Source organism: Pieris rapae, chromosome 4 (assembly GCF_905147795.1).
Source record: "Pieris rapae chromosome 4, ilPieRapa1.1, whole genome shotgun sequence".
Taxonomy (NCBI): Eukaryota; Metazoa; Arthropoda; class Insecta; order Lepidoptera; family Pieridae; genus Pieris; species Pieris rapae.
In genome coordinates, this window is record NC_059512.1 from 2,503,230 (window position 1) to 2,529,675 (window position 26,446).

At 32.1% G+C, this 26,446-nt stretch overlaps 2 protein-coding genes across 8 annotated transcripts in view; one reads left to right on the forward strand and one right to left on the reverse strand.

Moving 5' to 3' along the window:
• LOC110994549 (huntingtin-interacting protein 1) overlaps positions 1 to 16,826 on the reverse strand; it is a 31,074-nt gene extending 14,248 nt beyond the window's left edge. For 4 of the 7 annotated variants that reach the window (XM_045628074.1, XM_045628073.1, XM_045628072.1 and 1 more), the window contains exons 1-4: positions 16,500 to 16,826; positions 1,266 to 1,376; positions 630 to 782; positions 39 to 196 (exon numbers count right to left, since the gene is read on the reverse strand). In XM_045628074.1, the coding sequence (XP_045484030.1) occupies positions 39 to 196; positions 630 to 782; positions 1,266 to 1,376; positions 16,500 to 16,583 (506 nt within the window). In that variant the 5' untranslated portion in view covers positions 16,584 to 16,826. Of the gene's footprint in view, positions 1 to 38; positions 197 to 629; positions 783 to 1,265; positions 1,377 to 5,918; positions 6,000 to 6,967; positions 7,015 to 15,097; positions 15,181 to 16,499 lie in introns of those variants that run through there. The other 3 variants (XM_045628071.1, XM_045628069.1, XM_045628070.1) reach the window with 3 other exon arrangements.
• Positions 16,827 to 18,118: 1,292 nt separating this feature from the next.
• LOC110994551 (FACT complex subunit Ssrp1) lies at positions 18,119 to 25,838 on the forward strand. The gene is made up of 13 exons (XM_022261255.2): positions 18,119 to 18,361; positions 18,517 to 18,702; positions 18,895 to 19,110; positions 19,653 to 19,831; positions 20,063 to 20,302; positions 20,469 to 20,597; positions 20,879 to 21,040; positions 21,846 to 21,978; positions 22,577 to 22,758; positions 23,437 to 23,551; positions 24,133 to 24,330; positions 24,926 to 25,204; positions 25,485 to 25,838. Exons 1-13 carry the CDS (start codon positions 18,311 to 18,313, stop codon positions 25,572 to 25,574), a joined length of 2,160 nt encoding a protein of 719 aa, XP_022116947.1. The 5' UTR covers positions 18,119 to 18,310; the 3' UTR covers positions 25,575 to 25,838.
• Positions 25,839 to 26,446: the final 608 nt, after the last annotated feature.

Consider the following 26,446-nt stretch of genomic DNA (forward strand, 5'->3'; position numbering starts at 1 on the left):
TAGCTTTTACAATATACACGACCATTTTCAGTACTTACTAATTATTAACATCATTTTCGGCAATCGCATCCAACTCTTCAGCAGTGAGCTGCATGTTACCGGGGAAACGAGGGTTGCGTGCGTGGAACTTCAGTTTACTAATCAACAGAATACAGTACAGATGTATCAGCTTTCCATAACCCTCGCGAAGGTGCATCTGAAATAACATTTACTTTTTGTCTGTGGATGTTTTACTGAAGTAAATTAAATCCGTAATACATAAAGACAAATGTGGGTAGATCAGAAATATGGCAGTTTGTTTTAATTATAGGCTATTTTTTTGTCGTTGTGGAGGTAGGACGGTGTACTCTTCCTCCAACAAGGGAGGATCTTCGTCAGTAAGAGTTGTTGCCCAACCCAGTGGTTATTGGGTTTTGGTAAGGAATCTCGATCTCGCTGTTGGCCTTAAGGGCCTTTACAATTCAGCTCGGGCTGTTTTGGAGAGCTTAGCTCTTAGCTCGCGGCTTTGATCGTGATGTTGTAATATCCTTAAAGGCCTGAAAAATTTTGTTAGCGAAATCGCTTAAATTGGTTTAGGTACTTTTTTACAGTACATATTTCTTTATTTCATTATCTCGCAGATTTCTTACCCATAGCTTGCCCAAGTTCTCAATCATATTAATATGCCGTTGAGAGTCATCTAGACAGGCTGGATGACCTTCGCGTAGCAGCTTATGTGTCACGTGACAGAACTTCCACGACACGATGCGGTTGTCTTGAAGCGGCTGACGGATCGCCACCATCTGCGGAAGGTTAGGAACGATAACATGAAATGCTCTAAGAGAAACATATTGTAATTAATGTTCTATTGTAACTAAGTGGCTCCTTTTCGGTATTTCTGAGATTAGTACCAATTTAAATCAAGAAATATTTTTTTTTACGTATGGGCATTGAGTTAGGTTGCAATTTTTGAGATGTTTTTGTATTAGAAGTTAGGAAAACAGTAATTATTCCTTTTTTCAGTATTAAAGATTAGAAAGAGTGGCGGAGAGTTTATTGCCAGTTCTTCTCTTCCGTTCTACGCCCTTGATTTGAGAACTGGCTGTAAATGTAAAATTAGAATAATTTTATTTTCTTTTTTTGACGTTCATAAGTGTACATTATGTTACCTATATAAATAAATTATTTTTGACTTTGACTTTGAATTATAAACCAGCTTTTAATCGTATTGCTGAAATGTTGTCTCGTTTCATAAGAAATCAAGAATAATTACAATACAACTTTACCCAGTATGTGATGGCACTCTGCTCCTGAAAGGTACCAATGATCGCGCTCCGCACATGTTTCTCTTTCACCGGCGTCTCTATAGAATTTATCGCTTTCTGTATAGCCAATGTCTGAAAAAAATAGCATTGTATTAGAAAATCAAATACGGACAGTATCTCAAAATGTATGACAATATATTGTTACGAAGACGGGTCGACTGCAATATTTCTAGATCTTTCCACTAGTTAGAGAACTTTTCAGCAGGCTGTGACAGGTCAATCACATATAAGAAAATTGAAAGAATGTTACCCTAGTTTTCAGGAGACTGAAACATTTTTTTCAGGCGGTTTCAGCAATCCTGCCTAGAAAATTCTCGAATATCGTTCAAGATTATTCCCAGAGATATATAAGCGAGCCAAAACGCGACCGATTAATTTCAGTTCAAACAGTTTCGAATGCGATACCAAGAGATAAACACCGAAGAGATAAAGTTCGAAGCAAGTGAAGACATGTGATAAAGTACTGTGTGAAGTGCGTGTAATTAAAGTTATTAGTGACATTATTTTGTGTTTGTGTTATGAGTGAATTTCTGGTTACTTTGTGTTTATAAATTCCTCATTGATTTATTTAGAAATAAACCCTTGAACTACGGCATTTTTTATCCGATCACCTAGCTCGTAACAATATCATTAACTAATAGTGATATTAAGAATGCATCATTATAAACACTCCAATACTATTATATTCGAATAGTTAAACTGTATTATAGTTTTAATACCGTCAAAACGCAATTACCTTGTCACTACAAATACAGTACGCCCGCATATCCTCGCACGCATTATAAAAGGCATCGCAGAGAAACTTTGTGTTGCTGATATTAAATTCATTAAAATAATTGTTACTTGTGCATATGAATGTACTGTTAAACAACGGTATAACAAACTATTTATTGTTAAGTTTTCATATGTTTAGCATAAGTACCTGTAGTTTCAAGCACTATACATAGAACACATTTTTTATTTCGATTAACTTTAAGAAAGCAAAATTAAAAAAACCATTCTAGTCCGAGCTTCCGAGCGATCTAAGCACTCTCAGTGAACATAAGAGAGATATTATAAATTTATTTTATTAATTATTATTTCATTTATATATAAATAAATTGCTGTTCGTTCGTGTCGCTAAGATTTGAGAGCGGCTGGACCGATTTGACTAATTTTAATCTTGAAATATTTGTGGAAGTACAGAAAAAGTTTTAAACGAGAAAAATGCATAATATAGAAAAAAACAAGCAACAATTATTTAATTTTCGAATACAATTCGTTTCTAGGATCAAAACAGTTGATGTCTTAATAAGTAATAAAAAGATTAACAATTTACAAAATGGTCAAATATTTTTAGGTTCGTTCAGAAATTTGTCTGTTCTATAGCTATCGTATGAGGTCCGATATCTTGAATCGACTAAGAAAGCAGTTTCCGCAAACGATCCTATCGCAAACATAAACTAATTGCATTTAATTGATGACAATAGAACAGTCATATAAATGGAAATATACAATAGCGAACATATAACGTATAAATGATTCATCGGAAAGTACTGTTTACTAACTAAACCTAACATAAACATGCGCTCGTCGCGTACACATGTTTAAAATCAGATTTTATTTATAGCCTGTGGTTTTCGAGTTATAAATACCAAGAAATCGTTCACTTTGCGTGATGGTTCAATTCTTAATATAGAAAATGCATTTTAATGGCGGCAATGAGGAGGGTCGTTTTGCTAGTTCTAGAAGCTATTTTCATAGTTTTGTAATACCTTTGTTCCTAAAGTCTCGAGTAACAACTTGTTTCGAGTTTTTTATACTAAAAAAAATTTTAAGACTACACTTTAAATCGAACTCCTTTTAATAAGTCATATCCTTAAGTTTATAATCTTTCAAGTTGATTACTGCATATTCGTATTTCAAAGGTATTTCAATATGTACCTACTTTGATAATTTATTATATTAATGCGGAAGCAGACGCGACTTGTACTTATTCGATCTAACAGCCACTTTCCAGCTTTAGAAAATGGGCTAAGTCTTTTGACATCAAACATAATGGGAAAAAGCTTACAATAGCGCTTTGTTGACGATGTTTTAACGTCGCAAATTCATCTTTAAACTGCTTTTGTTTATATATTAAGACAAGCCATATGTTATATACAGTCAAAGCCGTATACGACGACATCGTTTAGAACAATGTCATCGGTTGTTACGACTATCGGTTTTTACGACCAAATATGAGTAGTCCTTTTGATGTCGTTATAACAATTTGACTTTATATTGATTTCCTGAGTTTTAAGCCGGTATACCTCGAGCGAGCTATTTATATTAATCACAAATGTTAGTTATATATCAGCAGCCGTATTTATTTAAATCTCAAACACATGGTCGATGAACTGCCATGTAAAAAGGGGTGATACACATAGGGTAATACTGCTGATTAATACTGGATTAATTTGGAATAGATAACGTTGTATTTATTTGAGCCAGTTTTAACCTTAGTCATAACATTTTTTGTTTATCAAAAATTTATGTTGACTAACTGATAATTCATTTAAACGCCCTACTTCCAAGTATTACACACCTATCATACGTTCTAAATTTAAATTTTAAATATTTTCTTTGGATGACAATTACATGTTATTGATCAAGGTCAAAGAGATTCCGTGGGTATATTACATTATTCGTAGATTTGTTAAGTTAAAAATTAACGAGTTTTGCAGTTGTCCCAAATAAACAAGTCAAGGTCGTGGGCATAAAAAAACGTATGACTTGTGATTGTTTACGCATTGAAGCAATTGTGCCTTGAAATTGAGAATCTATTGTTAATACGAAACGATTGTAACGTAAAGGAAAACTGTTTGAATTAGGCTGAGTTCAGCTATGACCTGAGTTACGAGCTTCTCAATCAAAATTTAGAACGTGGATATACCAGATAAAAAAAACAACACATGGCAGAAAGTGGCGAATCACTTTTCTGTCTGCACGGCGAGATTTCGGGGCGGCCTTTACCCAAAAAGGGAATGAACGAGATGATAGAAATATAAGTGTAAATAAAGTATATGAAATAATATGTTATTAATATTATTTTTGTAACCATAAACTTATAGAATAGAGAACATTAAGTTGACTTTGTCTGCCCTTAAAACACCTGCGAGACCAGGTGTCTTAAGTAATTTTTTTTTACTACGCCAGACCTACCTTTGTAAAACCAAATTTATTGAAATATTCAAAACTAATTTATAAAATTACATTTGTATTAAATAAACAATGCCAGTTAATACATAATTAAATTACAATACCGGTTATAGGCAATACATTTTAATTAGAAATAAATTCCTTAAGAAATATAGGTAGTATCAGTGGAAATGCAGTCACAAATACCTCAAATATTTGTCGAGTCATACATAATTGTTGTAACAGAACATGTAAACCATTTCAATGACGTCAGCGACTGTTTAAACTTTATAAACAATACATTAATAGCATACACGCGACTATATTTATCTATAAGGATGGCAATGAATTCATTGTCATATATTATATAAGTGTCATAACGCACGCGATACGCACTCCATGTCCCAGGGGGGCAGAATTTAAAAACAAAAGTGGGGCAGCCCTACCTCTCCATACCTTGTTCATACTAATACTAATATACAAGCACCTAAGACTGCATGGTTATAAAGGGCTTTATATATTATTATTATTACTCATAACATCAAATAAACATAGCATAACAATGAAATGAACTTTAAAGCGTAGAAAGATAATCAAAATTAAAAAAATATACAGTCAGAACCGTTTCCGACAACATCGTTCAGAACAACATACCGGTTATCGTTGATCAAAATCAAGGATCCCGGCTCATACGACTATCGGTTTTTACGACCAAACTTGAGTACCTACTCCCTTCGATATCGTTATCGAGCCAAATAAAAAATATCAAATCACATCCCCAGCTGCGCCAATTGACCAATAGACTTTTATGTGTGTTATAAACAAAAATAGACATTATGTCTATTTGAAAAAAATCTTGAAACAGATACCAATTTAGAAATCATATGAAAAAATGCAATTATAATATTTGGATGATTTCTCATGCGACAAGAATAAATATAATATTAACATATATATATATCGACAACACAAAAACCACTCCAATAAAAGAGTTAATAAAAGACATTTACTAAACGAGAAAGAAACTTAAGTAGAATGAACATGATTAACATGAGACAACTAAGGTTCAAGCATTTCGGCATGCAAGGAACTGGCTAAGATTCAGAAACAAATATCACCGCTACGTCTGACTTCTGTATGAGAAAATGTATTACGCTTTTGAATGTTTTAATTTATTTCTATTATTACTATGTTGGTTAAGAAAATTATAAATACTTTATATTTTTTTATATGTTTACTAGACGAATTATGTATACTAGGCTTATGACAGAAGCCTTGTGAAGTCTCGTTTCTGAAACTTACTTTTGGGGTATTCTAACTTTCAATAGCGATATGTTTCCGACTTTCTTATAGTGTTGCTGCTTTGTTTTTTTGAAAAAGCTTAAAATGTCTTGATACCTATTGCAAGTTAATTATTTCAGGAAGATGAAAAACGTGAAAAATGTATAAACTTACCAGCTGATGAAAACGCTTATCAGCGGGGGTCGCCATAGTCTGTTAGTGTACAGTCAGCATGCATTAGTTAACTGTGCCACGCTGAAAGAAGAACGTGTCACCTTGTTAGTGCGTTGTACTTGGCTGATCAACTTTAATATTTTAGTTGTAGTAACTAAAAATCATAATATAACTTCATTTATTAATTGGATACTTTATTGAAAGAATAATGATTGAATAATCCTTAAAAAATTAATGACAAAAACTTAATTAGTCTATCATCTATGTTCATAGATTATAGACAAAATGTTTAAACTAAATAATAATCTCGAGAACAATTATTATTCCAATTACAGTACAGTAGAATTATTGTAGGCCATAATTAAAACAATAATCTTTGGATCAACCAAGTATCAGGTTATAAATACATGGTCCATGCAAGTGTTAAGAAATGTGGTCGAACAAAAGGTTTAATGACATGCTCATTCGATTAATTCAAGGTTGATTATTGTTATCCAAATAACCAGTTGTAATTGCTACGAGTCGTTTATTATTATTAACAATTCTAGATAACGACTGGTAGCAACTACAGTTACTTTTTAAGAAATACAAACAGGGTGTTAAATTTGTTTATGGTTAATAGTTAATTTATTTTGCCAACGGATGGCACACTGCTACATGGGTACAAGAAAAATAAATTACATTATTTGACGTGACAAGTACTTATATATAGGTAAACATAACAAATACAAAGAGATAAAGAAAAATTATCAAAAAACAAAATTATGAAATACTTAAGGAAAATAGATTATAATCGTTTCTCGTTACACTTGTATTGGGGCCACGAATGTCTTATTACATACCTGAATATGACAGTTCAGTACCTACACCTTATTAGAACCACTTCCCCGAAATTGTATTATAGATAGATTCAAGTGTCTTAAAGGAATTAAATTTTGAAAGGAACATAATTAACCAGCGCTAACAAGATTTAATTATTTTCCGTTTTATATCCAACGCTGGATATCTACGTCATCTCGTCTAATAGGTTTAGCGAAGACCTTGTTTACCTGATATTTTTAAACGTCAGCAGAAAATCAATGCCAATGACAGTTACCTGTAACAAATGATGATATTATTAATATGATATAATATGTGAACTACACAAAACCGGAGGAACTTATCAATTCGACGTGTAATTTTATATATGAAGGACGATTTTAAACCAGTCATAATAATAATGTGGCGTTAGCCTTAATAGGTATTGGCCTCAGAGATCAACCTCTGTCCGACATTTCATCGCGATGTTTTCCTTCATACGTACGAGCGCATGTTAGAGGCGCACATAATCAGAAAGTCTATTGGTGCACGGCCGAAGTTCGAACCTAGGAACACAGGGATGAAGGTCAACACTGCTTAATGCTGATTGTGATACCACACATTGCTATTGGACGCCGACAACCAATTCTTATTGATTTTCCATACATGTTATATTTTTTTAGGAAACAGTTTTTGTTTTAGAGATTATATAAATGTAGCTTGTCCTTGACAGCGGCGTTCAGATATCGAAATAGCGTTTATTATGGAAACTTGTTAGGCTATTACTAACTAAAGAAAATATTGACTTATATACCTACTACAAAGATTTTCTATTTATCCAGCCGAAAAACATCCTATTATGTTAGCATCAATTTGAATATATCTTATATATATCTTGACAATACTATGCATCCATAGTGGGCATGTTTTCCGGAAACAACATTAAATTAATCAATGAAATCCTAAATTCCAATTAGACCACTTAAAATTGCACTTTTGAAAGTTACATAAATTATAAAGATAATTCTAGTTGCCCCTTCCAAAAGGTCGTTTCGTTGGAGAATAATTGGCAAAAAAAACAGTGTGTGAGATGAAAATAAAATAATTACAGTAAAAAAAATGTAAAATTACTTTTTGTCAAGACTCTATAATTGTCCTATGGAGCAGGACTAGAATTTCCATAAACGACAGAAACGATTTAAAAAAAAACTAATTCGCGATGAAGTTTGATAATGACTGAATAATGTCGCTTCAATCTTCCCAGCCTTGGATGCATGTTATGAGAATGAATGTACGAAAAATAGAGTTTGGTATTCCTAAATCTTTGACAAAGCTTGAATTGATAGTATCATATCAGATTATTATAACATGAATAAGAGCCACAGACTGACGTCAAGGATAAATACCAGGGTGTCATCAGCTGGCCCTATCATGATTTTGTAAGCCATCGGACACCTTACTAGTTACTACTAAATGAAGACTTTTGTATATGTTATTCTTATATTTAAACATTGACTGGGAGCTCTCAACAGTATTTTTTTTATGTTTACATAAGAGTAGTTAATGTAAACTTTGATTCATTTAAAAATGGATTATAGGATTTATGTGTGTAATTATATATTGTTACTAGCGGACCCGACAGACGTTTTCCTGCATGATGTTTCAAGCGATTACGATATTAAACAAAGTAGGAAAATACCGATTGCGCCAGTGCCATCTGTACTTTCCGGGCTGATTAACCCAAACGCTTACAAAAAATCATTCAAACATAGTCGTTTACTGGCTACTACAGAAATATATAAATATGTAAGCTATCCTATCTTTTAAGTTATATCAAACTGCATACGGTGTGCAAATTTGATTGAAATCGGTTAAGTAGTTTAGGAGTCCATATCGGACAAACAACATGATGCGTAATTTAGGTATATATATTAAGATTGTGTTATATAGTAAAAACACATAATAAAAATTACTCAAGTATAAACGAGCAACTTTTACTTTTAAATAAATAATAGTTAAATAAACACGGCGGGTATTTTAATTGCTACCAGAGTAAATACTATAATCACTATTTGTATGATCGTTTTGTTAATATTTTGCCGTATTTGTAATTGCGTCTTTATTGCATTGTGTTAAGGCGTTTTTTACAATACCATTATTTACTCTTGATTTATTGTTACTTGCGTTATTGTTACCTCATATGTACATCTGTATTCATTATTTTTCTATAAAAGCAAACTTGAGTACTAATACTAATTCAGGAACGAGACAGGGCGCAGTTGATTTTCTTACAACAAAATTGTATCGTATCTTGGCAGTCATAGTTCCTCTCGTTTTTAAAAATCGAATCTTATACATATGCAAACACAATACCATATTAAAAATAGTACCACATTCTAAGTTAAAAAGATATGAAACCTCTACCTTAAAGTTTCATTCTAAATCACATATTTTACGGAAAAAAAAAATTATTTCTCAAACAGCTGACAAAGCCTTCCGCCCTAACTACCCTAAACATAGAATCCCATAGATATGACTTCAGCATATACGTATCGACTTTCGAAACAGGTCAACCGGATGTGGAAAGTGTAATTAACGCCGACTACAGCTTTCATACGAGGCGCCACTCCACTTCTAAACACATAGCATGTCTACAAACCCATTCATTAAAACAAAATATACCTATAAATCTTTTCGCGTGACCATTTACCGATAATCAATCTTAACTTTAATTTAATTTAGTACATATTAATATTTACGCGAGTACTCTTTTATTTAAAGTGCAAATTCACCCGAAGTAACGCAATTGCCAATTCGGCGTGAAGACAATGATTTCCCAAGTAGGTTATTGTTCGTTCTGTTATGAATACAAGATTTAAGGTACAATAACCTTTCTAAGGTCGTGTGTTTTCGTAATACCTTCGTTTTCCTGTATCAGCTAGACGAGTCGAGCATGAGACAAACTCTCTTTGCAAGATGCGTACACCATTACGTCGCAATAAACATTATGGGATATCAATGTTATGATTACAATACTTTTCTCTCTTACAATAAACGGCTCAAATGAAAGAGTTTCTCCAACTTTTTTTAAATTTTATTTTATTATTGAACAAACGGATAGGAGGCTCACCTGATGTTAAGTGATACCGCCGCCAATGGACACTCTCAATGCCTCTTTCAGGGCTCATTGCCGGCCTTTTAAGAATTGGTACGCTCTTTGATTATGATGGTGTGGGGTTCAAGTGCACAGGCGCTAATTAAAGATTAAGTTGGCGCCTGGTAAATAGTACCGGTGACACCAGAACTGGTGCTTTCCTCGTGCAACAAATAATCGCAATACAGCGAAGAAATGCTGCTCGCTGCTCTGCCCTTCCAGAGGAACCGAAATTTTAAATTTGTTTTAGTTTTATTTTTAATTATTTTTATTATTACTTTGTAGGTTCCAACCGTTAAAGTATTACGTAAGCAGACTTACTGTAACTTAACCCGCACTCCTCTTGTCAGCAAACGTAAGTAAAGTAATCAAAAATAATCGTACATAAACGTATAATTTTTTTTTAGAAATTCTCGAAAATGCATTTCGTTTTCATGCATAGACAATGTGTGGGGATTTGATTAACGTAATCACCAAATAAGATAATCCGAAGATCTGCTTACGAAATACTTGAAAGGCCCCCTTTGTTATGATTACGAATAATAATAATGATACCTTACTTCAACTAAATCAAGTTGGAAAGCAAACCAAAAAGAATTTAAGGAACTAGGTTATGGAAAATTTTAACAGCGCATCGTGGACGTACTCGGAACAAAACGGCACTCGAATATATAGTCCAATATATATACGATACACTATACGTTCATATCTATAAATCATTTGGTTTTTTTTTTCCTTGAAAATTCCATTGTTTATCATATTTAAGTATCACTTTCATAGCAAACAAAGATGTATAAAGAAACTTTTTTTATGTAATAGGGGGCAAACGAGCCTACGGGACGCCCAATAAAGGCAGTCATCGCAGCCCATAGACACCCATTTTTAGTGGGTGCCTGGCCGGCCTTTGAGCCACCAGAAGTCAATTCGATTTTACAACAGCAATGCGTTACAACTACTTATTATACGTCTTCTTGACAGTCTACCTATTTTTGAATTGAATTTGTTTGTAAAAAACTAAAACAGCTACCTTAAAGATATTTTATGATACTTTAAAAGCCATTTGATTTAGGATCTAAAGTCACCGTGTGCCATCATGTAGTATTATTTTACTTGACCACATTACGGTATATCGTGACATGGCGGTTGGTTCCACGCACTGATTCTTAACGGTCTGTTATCGCTTAACCGACAGCCGTGTGTGAACATGTGAAACATCTGCTAATTATGCGGAACGATAACGCTGCAATGTGATAACTACCTTACACAACGACATTACGAAATCACGTATAAGAAACAGGTAGAACTAGAACTGCATTATTGCATTTTATAAATTCATCAGCACATTTACACTTCGGCCACAAGGTGATGGCACGCTGGCCCCAAGCCATTGCCTCTACATAGCACCTATGTTTGAGTTAATCGTAATTTATATAAGACAATCCATGATACACTCATTTATTAACGTTACGTAACGTAACGTTACATTTAAACTCCAAAAAAGAAGTTATTTTAACTAGTATAGATATTATTGAAATTGGATAAATATTTGTATCTTAATTCTTAATCTATTATAATGATTACTCTTAATAAAAAAAATACGTATAAAAAGAACCTTTTTGGTCTTGCCCTCAGATTTCTTTATCTCTTTCGCCATCTTTATGATCAGCTTACTATGCCTGACAACGGCGACTAATTTTTCTGAGGAATGCCGGTTTCCCCACGATGTTTTCCTTCAACGGTCGAGCGATGTTCAATAGGTACATTTTGTCGCTTTCTTCGTCATGTCAAATGGGGCAGTCGAAATTGCCTTCCAAGATTTTATTGATTCGCGTCCGTATGTTTTCATAGAAAAGAATTGTTTATTTTTTTAAATCTGATTTTCGTTCCTCTCATATACAAAACGCCAATTTCATATGTAACCTAATATATACGATATACACCTATGTTTGTGTATAGAATAAAAACTTTACTAGTGCCAAAGGGGACAATAAACCGACGGTAACTGTCCTCCAGCCGCTTCCGCTACTGATGAACCCGTGTTGCGGATGCAATTATCACAACGACACTATTACATCATTAACATCTGATAGGAATAAGAACAATATAATAGAATAAAACAAAGGATATCAACAGTACCACATATTATTACATATACACATGTAATCATGTACATTGTTTTATCCTAGTACCAGAAGCTACTGTTTACATGTTCATGCCCATCATTAATTTTTTATTATCAGTTGTGTACTGATACTTTCAAATATTAAATCTTATCTGGGGAACAATATAAGGACACTTCTAGAACTATTTTTTTACATATCTTGTATTTATGATGTCATGATTCCTATATAATTAAAAATTGCTTTTCATTATTCAGTGTCTTTCATATCAGGAAAAATAAATAAATATAATAGAAAGTAACCGTTACTGGAGCTTGAAAATGGCTTTTATGTAATAACTGTGATTCATAAAAGTCTTTAATTTCCATTTTTACAACAGTTTTTTTAACAAAAAAATGCTATACCATATTTTTGCAAACATATCAGTTATATTCATTACATTTCGTATATGGGTCATTTGATATAACAAGCTACAATTAATTTAAAAAACCACAGTTAAGGCATTTTTCCCTTTCAGAAGCCTACTGAAGCCAAAATCCAAATTTTCCTAACAACTTATACGACAAAACTAATTTTGAGTCATATGTTAACATTAAGCAGCCAAAGTCGAGGACATTAGGTCATGGAATACAGATTTGGAAATAAATTGTTTGTTATATATTAAATTAAGTATATATATATATATATATATATATGAATATGTAATTATAGTTATTACCGAGTAATAAAATTACTATTTACTGATATATTGAAATCAGTCATTGTAAATGGTTTTAAAATGCAAATGTTTCCAGATAGAAACATCGTTAAGTAAGAGATGAACTAATTTTAATAACGGGTGTTGATTGCCAATAGATTGATTACCGATTAGTCATAGAAACTGCAGCAACATGCATAGATTTTTGATTGCTAGTTCGAAAGCAATGTGACAAAATCTTGCTATTTGTAGATATAGATGTCTCCGCAAACTTCATTTACAATAATAATAAAGTTAATATGAACTTTTGACTAAAACCTACCTTTTAAGTAGCTACCTATGGAACATTATGCTACAGACCACAGAAACTGTGTTCTTTCGCGAAAACTCTAAATAAATAATTGTATTTTTTATGTTTTTTCAATTTTTTTCTACAGGAAAATATCCTCTTAGTTCAAGAAAAAAAAAACTATTTAGACCATCGAGTTTAGCTTAGCAACATAATTTACTATTCCTCTTTATTTGTGTAGTATGTAAACTTAAAAAAAAACACAAATTAAAACACAAAACACATAAAAAATACACTTTTAGTAAACAAAAATAAACAGAAGGTTTAAAAGGTTAATTTCATTAAATTAAGACGAATAGTAAAAATTCACTCAAGTAAAGCTATCATTAATATTTCACTGCAGGCGTCTTATAAACCCTTTCTTAACGTATCGAAGAAATCTTATACTAAGTCGTCGTGGGAACGTAAAACATTACCATCTATGTCAAAGTAGGTCAAACAAAGAAATGGACATTTTGAATGCAGTTATACTTCGTACATTCACGTACTAAAGATATCAACGTGAATTGTTTATCAATTGTTATTCCGTTATGTGAATCTCAGTTTTACAATTTCAGAATTTATAACTCGAAAATCAACAGCTTTAAATCAAAATACCTTAAACCTACTACTTTTACATAAACTTAGCTAACAATCTTATACCTAATATTACTTTAACTTTTCTTAAATGCTGCTTAGAAAATAATAAATCAAGGCCGGCTGTGAATTAGGTACATGTAAAGACTATGCATATACAATTAAGAAAAACAAGATAGGAAGATACGTGAGTCATAAAGTAATATGCGTGTAACATAAGACATTCTTATGCATTGTGATGTGGAGTCATACCTATTATAGAATAGTTTGTATGACTGAATATTTCTTAATACTTTGATCGAGTCACAAACAGAGAGCGGTTGATTTTTTTTTAAAACCCTTTGACATTAATCGTTCATCAACTATGTCCATACTCGTACCTGGCCATAACATATTGCACCAAATATCTCCCTATCAATTTCGTTTATAACGGAAATGCACCACATCCAACATTTTATCAGTTGATCTATAGTTTATTTTCGCCTATATAAAGCACAGCCTACGCAAAAATCAGTGTTGGCCTAGTGGCTTCAGCGTGCGATTCTCATCCCTGTGGCCGTAGGATCGATCCCTATCTGTGCACCAATGGACTTTTTTTCTATGTTCGCATTTAACATTCGCTCGAACGGTGGGAGGAAAACATCGTGAAGAAACCGAAAAAGTAGAGGACGTGCTCTCTCATTGATTTATATTATCTATATATATATTTTGCACAGAATAGCAAACATTAATGTTCGTATCAGACGATAATATTTCGCGGAATCGCGGACACTAACAGCCGGTTTCTAATCATTCATCATACCTTCCCACGTTTTTCACTCACTTGTTTCGTTATGGCTTAAATAAAGTTTTGTAACCTACCTAACTAAGATTCATGTTCCTATCGTTAGTCCGCTTAAAGCTTAGGCCAATATTCAACTTATTTTACCATAACAATTAAGGTAAGGTAAGTATTATATGGCTTTTATGTAAGTCATCATGTATGTCATTAATTTATTTCAGATCACATATAGTAAGCAAACTTACTATCTACCGACAGAGACAATAACTAAAAGTGTACTTTTTGACCATATATAGGACTGTAAACAAATATAAAAGAGTAACGGGAACGAAACAGACCCGCGTTGGCGCGGTGTAGGCGGATACCGACAATCACTGCTGCAATGAACAATCCATCCGGCTCTCTCAAATTTAACCCACGTTTTATTTGGTTAATAACCGCATCATAAAAACTTATAGACCTTTAATAAAAATTCTCATAAAATCGTAATTCTTTTCGTCGGCTAATTAATGTACGAATTAATAAAAATTTCAAAATAATATCTGCATAACATGGAACAGCAAAGTTTATTAATAAGACTACTTGAGTGATACTTTGAGTACAAAAGAGCAAATAATACACTTTTAGTTCAATGATTTCATGTTTGCTTTATATTATACAAGATCTGCTTCCAGTTCAGTCATCCATAACAAATATCAACTTACCCAAGTAATCCAAGAATACAAGAATATTTCTATACACTAAACTAAGTAACTGAATCAATCTAGAAATATGGCGAATGCTTATCACAAAATGAAACAACAAAACTTATCTATCTTATGTATGATAACATAGATAACTTATCAGGTGTCCAGTCAATGTTCCTATAAATAAATGATAATGATGATAGCAAAATATTAACATATTGTCACATCTGAACTATACCTCTTCTAAGATACTTATCCAAAAGCAAGTATCAGCAAGCATTTTGATGTGAAACATCTATAGCCGCACGTAAAACCGATTTCTGGCGCGGCGACGCGTCGCCAGTATATGATATACAGTCTAAATGCAGTAGTAAATTTCACATTAAAAATATTTAATGAAAATAATGTTTATTTAACAAATAGTCATCGTTATCTGGAAAAAAATCGTAATATTTTATTTTATCATTATAACATATTTAGTTCCTATCACAGTTTGTTCTTTTCTGCATATTACTTTTACAAAATAATGTCGATGTTTCACATCTGCCAGGCTTCGCATGACGGCTCACATTTTTTTTTAGAAATGATATAGTTTACTTTACTTTACCTTTCATGAACTTTGGTGTTTATATTATAGTATTTATAAGAGAATCATTATAATAATAGGATAGTGGTCAGACCGAAGATAGAAGTTCACGAACTGGATGTGTGTGATAATAAGAAGATTTTTGTCCCTCATACTTGACTGATAAAATCTAAATGTGTTGGTACTTATGTAGAAGAATTTTTTCATCAAGACTTAAATTTAAAGATTATGCTTTTCAAATGTTTCTATCATTAAAAAAATCTAAATGAACTCTACCTACAGGTTAAAAATAACATTTTAAAAATTCCTTCACCATTAGAAAGTTTTAACTTTTATGATAGACAATAGTAGTTGTGTTGTTGTTATTCAACTTGGTATACAGACAGTATATTTAATTGTTAGCCATAATATATTAGCATTTATTAATAAGCAAGAAATATTAACAACCTAAGTAGGTCAAATGATAAAGTTTGCATACACATTTACAACAAGATATTCTTTGATATTTATCAAAACAGGTTCTTCACTCATGTTTTTTCTGCATAATTATGTATATATTCCTTCATGATATTATAAGTGTACTTTAATTCCTGCCATATAGTTACAGTAGATATTTAATGTTTTAACTAATATATAAAATAAAGTGCAATGATATGTATATTAAAATTACATTTCATTAAACCAAAAAACAGGTTATCAAGTAAAAAATTATCCTACCAATTTTAGCAGCTAAAAAGTTATAATAATGTTTATGTACCAGCATAATTATGAAACATATGGAACACTATTTATATATTATATATGAACATAATTTTATTTGAATATACAACTTACCTGATACTTTTCAAAGTGTTCGCGTTCTGCATCCAAACTGTTTTTCTTCAATTGAAGTACCCTTGGAAGCGATAATGACGCCATAGGATTTGCACATGTAAAGGATGACTTCAAAATAAACGAGGATATATTACTTAAGACTTCTAAATCCTATCAACGTTAAGGTTTTTATTTCACCAGTTTGATAACACTAAACAATAGAAGTGTATTTTGCATTAATATTAAGGATACTCATTTACTTAATAACTGTTTGTAGTAAAATCCTAAACAAAACAAACTCTATTTTTTAAAATCACAACAAAGATCCAATACGTCTGAGTACTAAGACCATTGAGTAGAAACTGTAATTTCCAAATTGTCAGTTATCAATTTGAATTATTTGTTGATGTTTGACATTTTGCCAATTGACATTGGCGCAATTATACAACGTATCCTGTGGTGCTTTCGGGTATTTCTTACCCTGAATCTGATTAGGGGAAAGCATTTCGTTCACTTGTGTTTTAAATAAAATATCGTCTACATGACGGCAGTTAACATTAAGATTAAAAAAAAATACAGGTGCCGTTAATCCAATGGCCGCACTTCTGCGCAGCCCGGTGTAAACAGCTTCGATACAAAACAGATTTCGATACATTTTTACGTTCATAACGTACATTTATTAATTTTTTTATTTTTTATAGAACAGGGGGCAAATGGGCAGGAGGCTCACCTGATGTTAAGTGATACCGCCGCCCATGGATACTCTCAATGCCAGAAGGCTCACGAGTGGGTTGCCGGCCTTTTAAGAATTGGTTCGCTCTTTTCTTGAAGGACCCTTTTTCTCTTTTTTTTATATCAAATTGAAGTTATTTTATGTTTATTTACTATCGTAAAAGGGTGCCTAGTTAAATCAGGCCACAAATAAGGGTTACCCGCTGCTAAAGATGATAAATATTTAAGGTAGAGTGAAAGGGAGTTAATGCATGACACCATTTGTTAGACGAGAATAGCGAATAGCCGCCTGTGCGACGGATAGTGTTCTCAACGGATTTTAACATACCACTCTGTTTTGAAATTCTTAATAAACAACGTTTTATTACGAAAAATATTGTTGTTTTATTTGTGCATATATCAACCTAAAATAAAATTGATAAAAAACAAGTCGTGAATGGATTGGTAAAGATCAGTTGATTTTCCCCTAGAATTAGGGGTTTCTGAACCTACTAACTAACCGAGTTAGGGGCGGAATAGGGGAAAAAATATTTAGGGATTTTTTAGGGAAAATTTTAGAAACACGCCAAGTACAGTTTTTATGCTATTGTATGTTACGTTCCCGATTTTGGAACTTAGTTGAAAAACAAACAATTCTTGTATATTCGTTAGAGCTGACAAAGAACGATGTGATTGTAATTAAATACAAATTCTACAGTTACAAGTTCTATACCAAGTGTCGCATTGGCTTATAGGTCATGATGACCCAGATTTCGGCCACATGTGTCCTTAACATGATGATGGATGGGGTCTTTTTCAACTAGTGAGGGCATCCTTGGGGATTTTTGGGGAGAAATCAAATTAGTCTAGGGGTATATCGCCAAAACTATCTGGCAACACTGCTACTCTGTGGAGACTGGCGACTGCACTGGAGAGTGGAGTATGGACTTCAGGCTTGTTATTACTTGATGTTGATTCGTATTTACCGAATAGTACCGCATTTAAATTCATATTAATTTTCTTTTGTTGCGTTGTGTTTCCTATTGCCAGTTGGTAATTATATCTTAACGGCATTAAAAACGAAAAAAAGGTGAATTGTATATTCTCCGGCACACGTTACTATGGAGTTTTTAGAATATAACGATGTTTCTGCTGAAATAAAAGGCACAATGGTATGTTATCGACACTTTATAATCAATTCAAGTAGTACATTTTGCTAATCATAAACATAATCTTAAAATGGAATAAAATCTGCTAGTACTTTTGTATATTCTAAATGCCTCACTTTTACAACCTCTTAAAATGTTGTTTATATTCTTATTCGTAGGTGCCTGGACGGCTGAAGATGACTGATCAGAACATTATCTTCAAAAATAGCAAGACTGGAAAAGTGGAACAAATTTCTTCCAATGACATAGAGCTAGTTAATTTTCAGAAATTTATAGGCTCCTGGGGGCTGCGTGTATTTCTTAAGAATGGCACTCTACACAGATATGGAGGATTTAAAGAAGGGGTAAAGTTATTATAATTGATTTATGCTGTTTATACCTTATTATAGTATTTTATATGTGGTGTAAAATATTAATATGTAGAAACTGAAATTGAAAAGCTAGGCCTAAGATAATTTTAATTAAAAATTGGTCATACATACATGAATAGTTTTAAGACTCTTCGCTTAAAATAAATTATTTACATATTATTTAAGGAACAAGAAAAAGTGGCTAAATTTTTTAAAACCAATTATAAGAAGGACATGTTAGAAAAGGAATTATCTCTAAAGGGCTGGAATTGGGGAACAGCAAAGTTTAATGGAGCTGTACTTAGCTATAATGTGGGGTCAAATACAGCATTTGAAATTCCCTTACATTATGTATCACAGTGCAACACAGGCAAGAATGAAGTAACATTAGAATTCCATCAGGTAATCTTATTAGATTATTATTCTAATTAATTAATTGTGCTTTAAGAGTATTTTGGTTTACATTTGTTTTTTATGTGTATTCTTCATAAACACTTAAATTAATTAATTGATATATAGTTACATTTTTGGTCATAATAAGTTTTTATAAGTCACAAATGCATTACATAAAGTAAATGTAGCAAGCTTGTCTACTTCAAAGTACTTCTAGTTTTTTATAAAACATGTTTAGGTGCTAAATTACAAAAAAGTCTCAGTCCAAACCATTTATCACTACACAGTTTAGGACAACATAATGGTTATATTCACCAAATCAGGTCCCAGTTGTATTCTATTGTATTATGTACTTAATAAAACATCATCCAATACAACTATTGATTTTTAGTATATATACACTGGCATAACCAAGTATCAGTAATCCCTTTGATGTCATAATAACATATTGTGTCTGTGTTTTATTTTTTTCACCTAATTTATTCACACTTCAAAATTTAGTGAAATCAGAATTTGAAAACTAATGATGAGTATTATGAATATTTTTTTAGAATGATGACACACCAGTATCTTTGATGGAAATGCGTTTTCATATACCAACAAATGAGTTGGCAGGTGACATGGATGCTGTGGAGGCTTTCCACCAACAAGTGATGAACAAAGCCAGTGTCATTTCTGTCTCTGGAGATGCCATTGCTATCTTCCGAGAATTACAATGTCTTACACCACGGTAAATATTTTAAATAATTTAGATCATAGTACATACATAATATGGTCAAACTGAACAAAAACGCTTGAAACTTTTAATTTGAGTAAGTTGTTATGAAGCAAATCCATTCAATTATCTAAGAATTTAGGAAGAAATTATTTTCTAATATTATAATTCCCATACAAAAATATTATTTATTTTATATATATATTTTATAAAAATAGTGTTAACCACATTGTTTATTTATTACAGTGGTCGTTATGACATCAAAGTATTTCAAACATTCTTTCAACTCCACGGTAAAACATTTGATTACAAGATACCTATGTCTACAGTGCTTCGTCTATTTCTGTTACCACACAAAGACACACGGCAAATGTTCTTTGTTGTATCTTTGGACCCACCGATTAAACAGGGTCAAACAAGATATCATTATTTAGTATTGCTCTTTGGTATTGAAGAGGAAACTAGCCTGGAGCTACCTTTTACTGAGTAAGTATTATTATAAAAATGTTTAGAGTGTTTCTGATATATACAAATTAATAGTCATAATTATATTTAATAGTTTTTACAGTTTAAATAAATAAATAGTAAACTTGTATAATTTAATAATTACTACAACTTAAATGAATGGTCTTTGTATATTTGAATGTTTTAGAGAGGAACTTAAAGAAAAGTATGAAGACAAAATCACAAAGGAACTATCTGGGCCAACATATGAAGTACTGGCAAAAATTATGAAGGTTATCATCAACAGACGTGTTACAGGACCAGGTGATTTCTTGGGGTGAGGGTTCATTAAATACTTAAATGATATTTTGTGGCTGGCTAAAGTTCCAAACAATCACAATTATGCTATGTTGTAAAATCTGAACACAATCCAAATATATAATCTCAGGATTAACATAATTTGACTGAAAATGTTTAAAGAATGTCTTGATCTAGGTTCAATTAATTTTTTTTTATCCGTATGTTATTGAATCTATGAAACTGGTTATAAAAAATATATAATAGTTTCGTTTGTATTGTTTTTTGTATATATACTTTTATGATAATTGTTTAATTTAGGCATCACAAAACACCAGCTATAGCTTGTTCATACAAGGCAGCAGCCGGATATTTGTACCCGTTGGAGAAAGGCTTTATCTATGTCCACAAACCACCAGTCCACATTCGTTTTGAAGAAATTGCCTCAGTTAACTTTGCCAGAGGAGGGGCTTCATCTACTAAGTAAGTTAAATTCCAATAAATTACGCAAAATGTCAAAAAAAAAACCTAAATGTTAAACATAGAATATTATGACATATGGATGGTCAGTTTTTAAACTAACTAAACTTACTGATTTTACTATTTGAAGAAGTTTCATATTATAACATTTTTCATTAATATATAGATCAAAAATCAAATCACTTAAAAGTTATTTAAAAATAGGTTATATACAACTTTATGTATTTTACGATCCACGTACCAATAGACTTTCTGTCTATTTGCATGTTTAACACTCGCACGTACGGTCATTGAAAGCATCGCAAGGAATACTGGTTTCCTCTTAGACTCAAAAAGTCAACGGCGTGTGTCAGGCACAGATGGCTGATCACCAACTTGTCCTTAAGAAAAAACAAATGGTCATGAAACAGATATCTAGACTCTTAAATGTTAACGCGCCTCAGATTTAATTAAACATAATTTTGTTGTAAATAATTAAATCTCTTGAAAACAAAATGTTAAGCATTATTTATAATTTATTGGATAACATGTATGCAAACTTTCACTCTTAAATTTCTGAACAAATATTGGTGTCATTAAATAGGATGCCAAGAGCAACAAAATTATTTAGAAATACATTTTATAAGTTAACGTATTTTACGAAACGTATTTTATGTAACGTCCCACGTACGAACTCGACGAACACGCTTCGCTTTTAAGTTCGCGTGACGTGTGACGTGTGATTTGACTTCCCATTTAGTTAAATTAGTATTATAAGATAACTTCTAGAGATATTTTAATATAAATTAATTAATATAATTAATTACAGATCATTTGATTTCGAAATAGAATTAAAACAAGGCAGTATCCACACATTCAGTAGTATAGAGAAAGGGGAATATGATAAGTTATTCAATTATATCACCGCTAAGAAACTGCATGTTAAGAATACAGGCAAAAATGTAAGTATTTTGTGACTTTCTTAACATATATTGTTGATTCCTTTGATGATATTAATGTTTATTATCTTATTAATTATTTTCAAGAGTTAATAAATTAATTAAATATGAAAATAGTTTAATTATGTATTAGTACTTTCAGCTGCTTTTTTCTGAAATTGGTAGCTTGATGTTATATGGTCTATATCTTCCTTAAAAAATGGAAAAAACAACTTCAACCTGCGCCCTACTTCACTTAAACTTTGGCCGGCTATTCTTTAATTATCTTATCTAAATTTATTGAACAATTAATTTTAAAAGCCGTGCATAAAAATAAATATCCTTTTATGATCAGCACTTCTATCTTTCTCTTTGTTCTTTTGAGCCAATCCATTTGGTTACCGTTTTAACCAGCTGTCATTTGAATAACGGGCTACGACATCTATTTTTTTATCTTCCTGTGAATACTTTCTCTTATTTTTCTTCATTTCTTTCATCTTTGTCACTTTGTTTGATTCCAATTAGCGCAATTTCCGCGATAGGCGAACCTTTAAAGAAAGTTTCTTTTAAGAAAGTTTGTTATAACTCCGCTCCCACATTTCCTAATTAAATTTATTTTCAGGATAAAGCTCTATACGATGACGATTTCGGTGATTCAGACACTGAGAAAGAGCCCGATGCGTATCTCGAAAGAGTCAAAGCTGAAGCGAAGGAACGAGATTCGAATGACAGCGATGGTTCAGACGAAAGTACTGATGAAGACTTTAATCCCGATAAGGCCAAAGAAAGTGATGTTGCTGAAGAGTAAGTTCTTTTTAACTTTTTCATTGCGTAATATTTACTTCCTTACATAGACTACATTATCGTGTAAGAAAACGCCTTTTGACTTAGTACACATGTAATAATAAATCTGTCGATATAGTCGTAGATCATAGATGATGATATAGTCGATTAAGATAATGAATACAAACTTATATTATAATTAATTATCAAAATTTGTTAGTCAAAATAGTTTGTTGGGCCAGTTGGTGTTGGTTGAATATTAGACTGGCAGGTTACTCCTACATTATTTTTTTTTTTTATAGAACAGGGGCAAACGGGCTGGAGGCTCACCTGATGTTAAGTGATACTGCCGCCCATGGACACTCGATGATAGAGGGCTCGCGAGTGCGTTGTCGGCCTTTTAAGAATTTGTATACTCTTTTCTTGAAGGACCCTAAGTCGAATTGGTTCGGAAATACTTCAGTGAACAGCTGGTTCCACAAGGTAGTGGTGCGCGGCTAAACTGCCTTGAAAAACTTTATTAGGTGTGAAGAACTGATCAACATCCTTGCTCTGCTTTCTTAATCAAGTAGACACACATCCTTGATGGATTTTGGTTTAAACAACGGCTATTAAGAAACTCATTTTTCCACTCTATTACTCAGAGTTCATTTTCATTATAATTTACCTAATTAAGAAGTTATTCTATTAAAATTTCAGATACGATACAAATCCATCGTCGTCTGAAGATTCGGATGCGTCAGATGCATCTAAAGGAAGTAAGAAAGAGAAAGAAAAGAAAAAGGAGAAGAAGCCCAAGAAAACAATCACAATCGTAAGTTTTTAATAATGCTTTATTAAAATTAAAATCAGTAACCCGGGCCGCGAATAATAATAATAATCCAGTGGCGCTACAGCCAATTGGTCTTTTCTGAGGACATAATTGCAGATTATAACCTATGTATAACATATTAAATGTTTTTTTTTTTAATTATTTTTGTGAGTAATGAAACCTAATGGTTTTCAAATATTTTATATTTTAACAAATTAATATTTTATAAATATTTATTTGTTAATACAAAAACCTGTCGAAACATCTAGTTTTATCTAGATTTTATACTCCGCCCTAATCCGAAACTATCCGAAAGTTGTGAAACGGTTACAGAGCGCCATAACATCACTGCTCTCATACTTCCGAACAAATTAGAAATTGTGATTGAAAAATGTTAAATTATATAATTAATTATGTTTTTACGTAAATTAACTGAAACAACATGTTTATTGTTGCAGAAGACGTTAAAAATCTCGTCAAAATGCATAAAATTGACGCAGAAAATGAGTTTCTGGCTAATACTATTTTGTTTATGAATTAATACTTGATGATATATATTTATATATAATACACTTATTTTTTAGTCTGAGGCACCTCGTAAACGCAAGGATAAATCGAAGAAACGTGAAAAAGACGCAAATGCACCTAAAAGACCTTCTACTGCCTTCATGTTGTGGCTGAATGAGAACAGAAAGAAGATTGTGGAAGAGAACCCTGGTACCAAAGTGACAGAGGTCGCCAAAAAGGGAGGAGAGTTATGGAGAGACCTTAAAGACAAGTCGGTAAGAGAAATGAGATATCTGAACTTTTATATTTATGCTTACAAATTCATATATCTTTATTGGTATTCCTGGCTTGCAATACAACATTTTTTTATTGACATTGTCAAAGTTAACTCTTCTTTTAAACCTTTAATTTTTCTTTTACTTTGAGATCTATTGGTATTTATTGGATTTTAATTTGATGTAAACTGCTACAGGAATCATTTATATACAGTCAAAACCGTTTAGAACAACATACCGGTTATAATGACCGAAATTAAACGTCCCGACTCATTTCTATTGCATTAGGTTAATACCAACGTCATCTTCTGTTACGAATATCGGTTTTTTTAACCAAATATGTGTAGTCCCTTCAAAAATCCCTTCCCAAATCCAGTCAAAATCTGTTAAAAGGACTATAACAGATTTTGACTGGATTTGTTTTCATATTCTAGTCATTTTTTTTTTTATTATCACAATCGTACGAGTATATGATTTGATCTTAAAAATGTCACTAGTTATAAATAAAATATAAAAAATAATATAATCTTATTTATATATTAAATAATTGGGAGCCTTAAATACCGGCAGCAGTTATATTTATTTTATTTTTTAGGAATGGGAAGAAAAAGCAAGCAAAGCGAAAGAAGATTATAATCAAGCTATGAAAAAATACAAGGACAGCGGCGCGGCGGATGAGTTCAAACAAAAGAAGAAGCAAGCCGATAAGGAGAAGAAAGCAGTTGAAAAGAAGAGTAAAGGACCCGCTCCAAGCAAAAAGGCAAAGAACACCAGCGCAGGATCCGGTTCCGGGAAATTTACCAGCAAAGAGTATATTGATGATGATGACAGCTCATCAAATTCTGATAGTGGGAAGAAGAAAGAAAGCAAAGAGGTTAAAAATAATATTTTCTATATATATATATAGTTCGACTATGCATTGTTGTCATTGAGAAGCTTTATTTTTATTTCAATTTATAAAAATCCTATACTTGACGCTGGCTAATGCACAAACCGCGCTAGAGGCAAAAGAAAAAAAATGTACAAACAATAAAAAATGTTGCCAGCCTTAAATTATTTTATAGTATTTTTTTTTAGTTGGAAGAAGTAGATTATGAAAAATATTTTAAAACTTATTAAAATCTCTTAGTGTCATTAATATGTTTGTCTTTTAGAGTAAAGATTCGAAGAAAGCGAAGGCCTCTTCATCTGAAGCCGAGGCGTCATCCGGTTCCGGGGATGAAAGCGGAAGCGGAAGTGATTAGTTCCATTAAGTATTTTCACACAACAGCTTATTAATTTTTAAGTATAACAATGTATGGTTATAAAATAAATCTCAAATACATTAATACAAATAAAAATATGTTGTACACTTAAATGTTTTTTGTTCAAACATTGTAAATAAAATACATAAAATGTTTAGTATCATAATTCCATTTTTGTGACTTTCAGTGTTGTTGTGTTTGATTATGTATATAAGTTATTGTTCATTAAGTAATTGCTAGTTTAATAAACATTTTTTATAATTATTGTTATTTGAATATTTAATACAAACAAAAACATAATAAATAAAAATCAAAAGTATGGTTTTTTTGTAGCAGTATTGGCCTAAGCGCGAACCTCATTCGGGCAGTGGCAGGTTTGTTGTTTTTTGTATGGTGAAGGAATACATCGTGGTACCGGTTTGCTCTGTATGTAAGTCGATGGCGCGTGTCACGCAAAATGCTGATTTCTGGCCCATTCGCATAAACAACTGGTCACAGATATAGGCCCAGTCCTAAAATGTAGCTCAGTTTTTTTAAACCGCTTACGACGACATCGTTTAGAACAACATACCGGTTATATTGACCAAAATCTAAGGTCCCGGCTTCTATTGCTTTAATAACAACGTCATCGGCTGTTACGATTTTGTTTATTATGATAATGAAGTGTACATAAATAAAATAATGAAATATGAGTAGTCCCTTTTTCTCGATTGTCACATATATGGGCAAACACCGCCCCTCTGTAATCCGGCCCGCGAGATATTTTGAAAAACATTCAATAAAAAAAATATTACATTAGGTAATTATATTCACGGCCGACACATCAAAAGGTTGCTACAAAAAATACAAATTTGCGCAGCTTTGAAAATTAG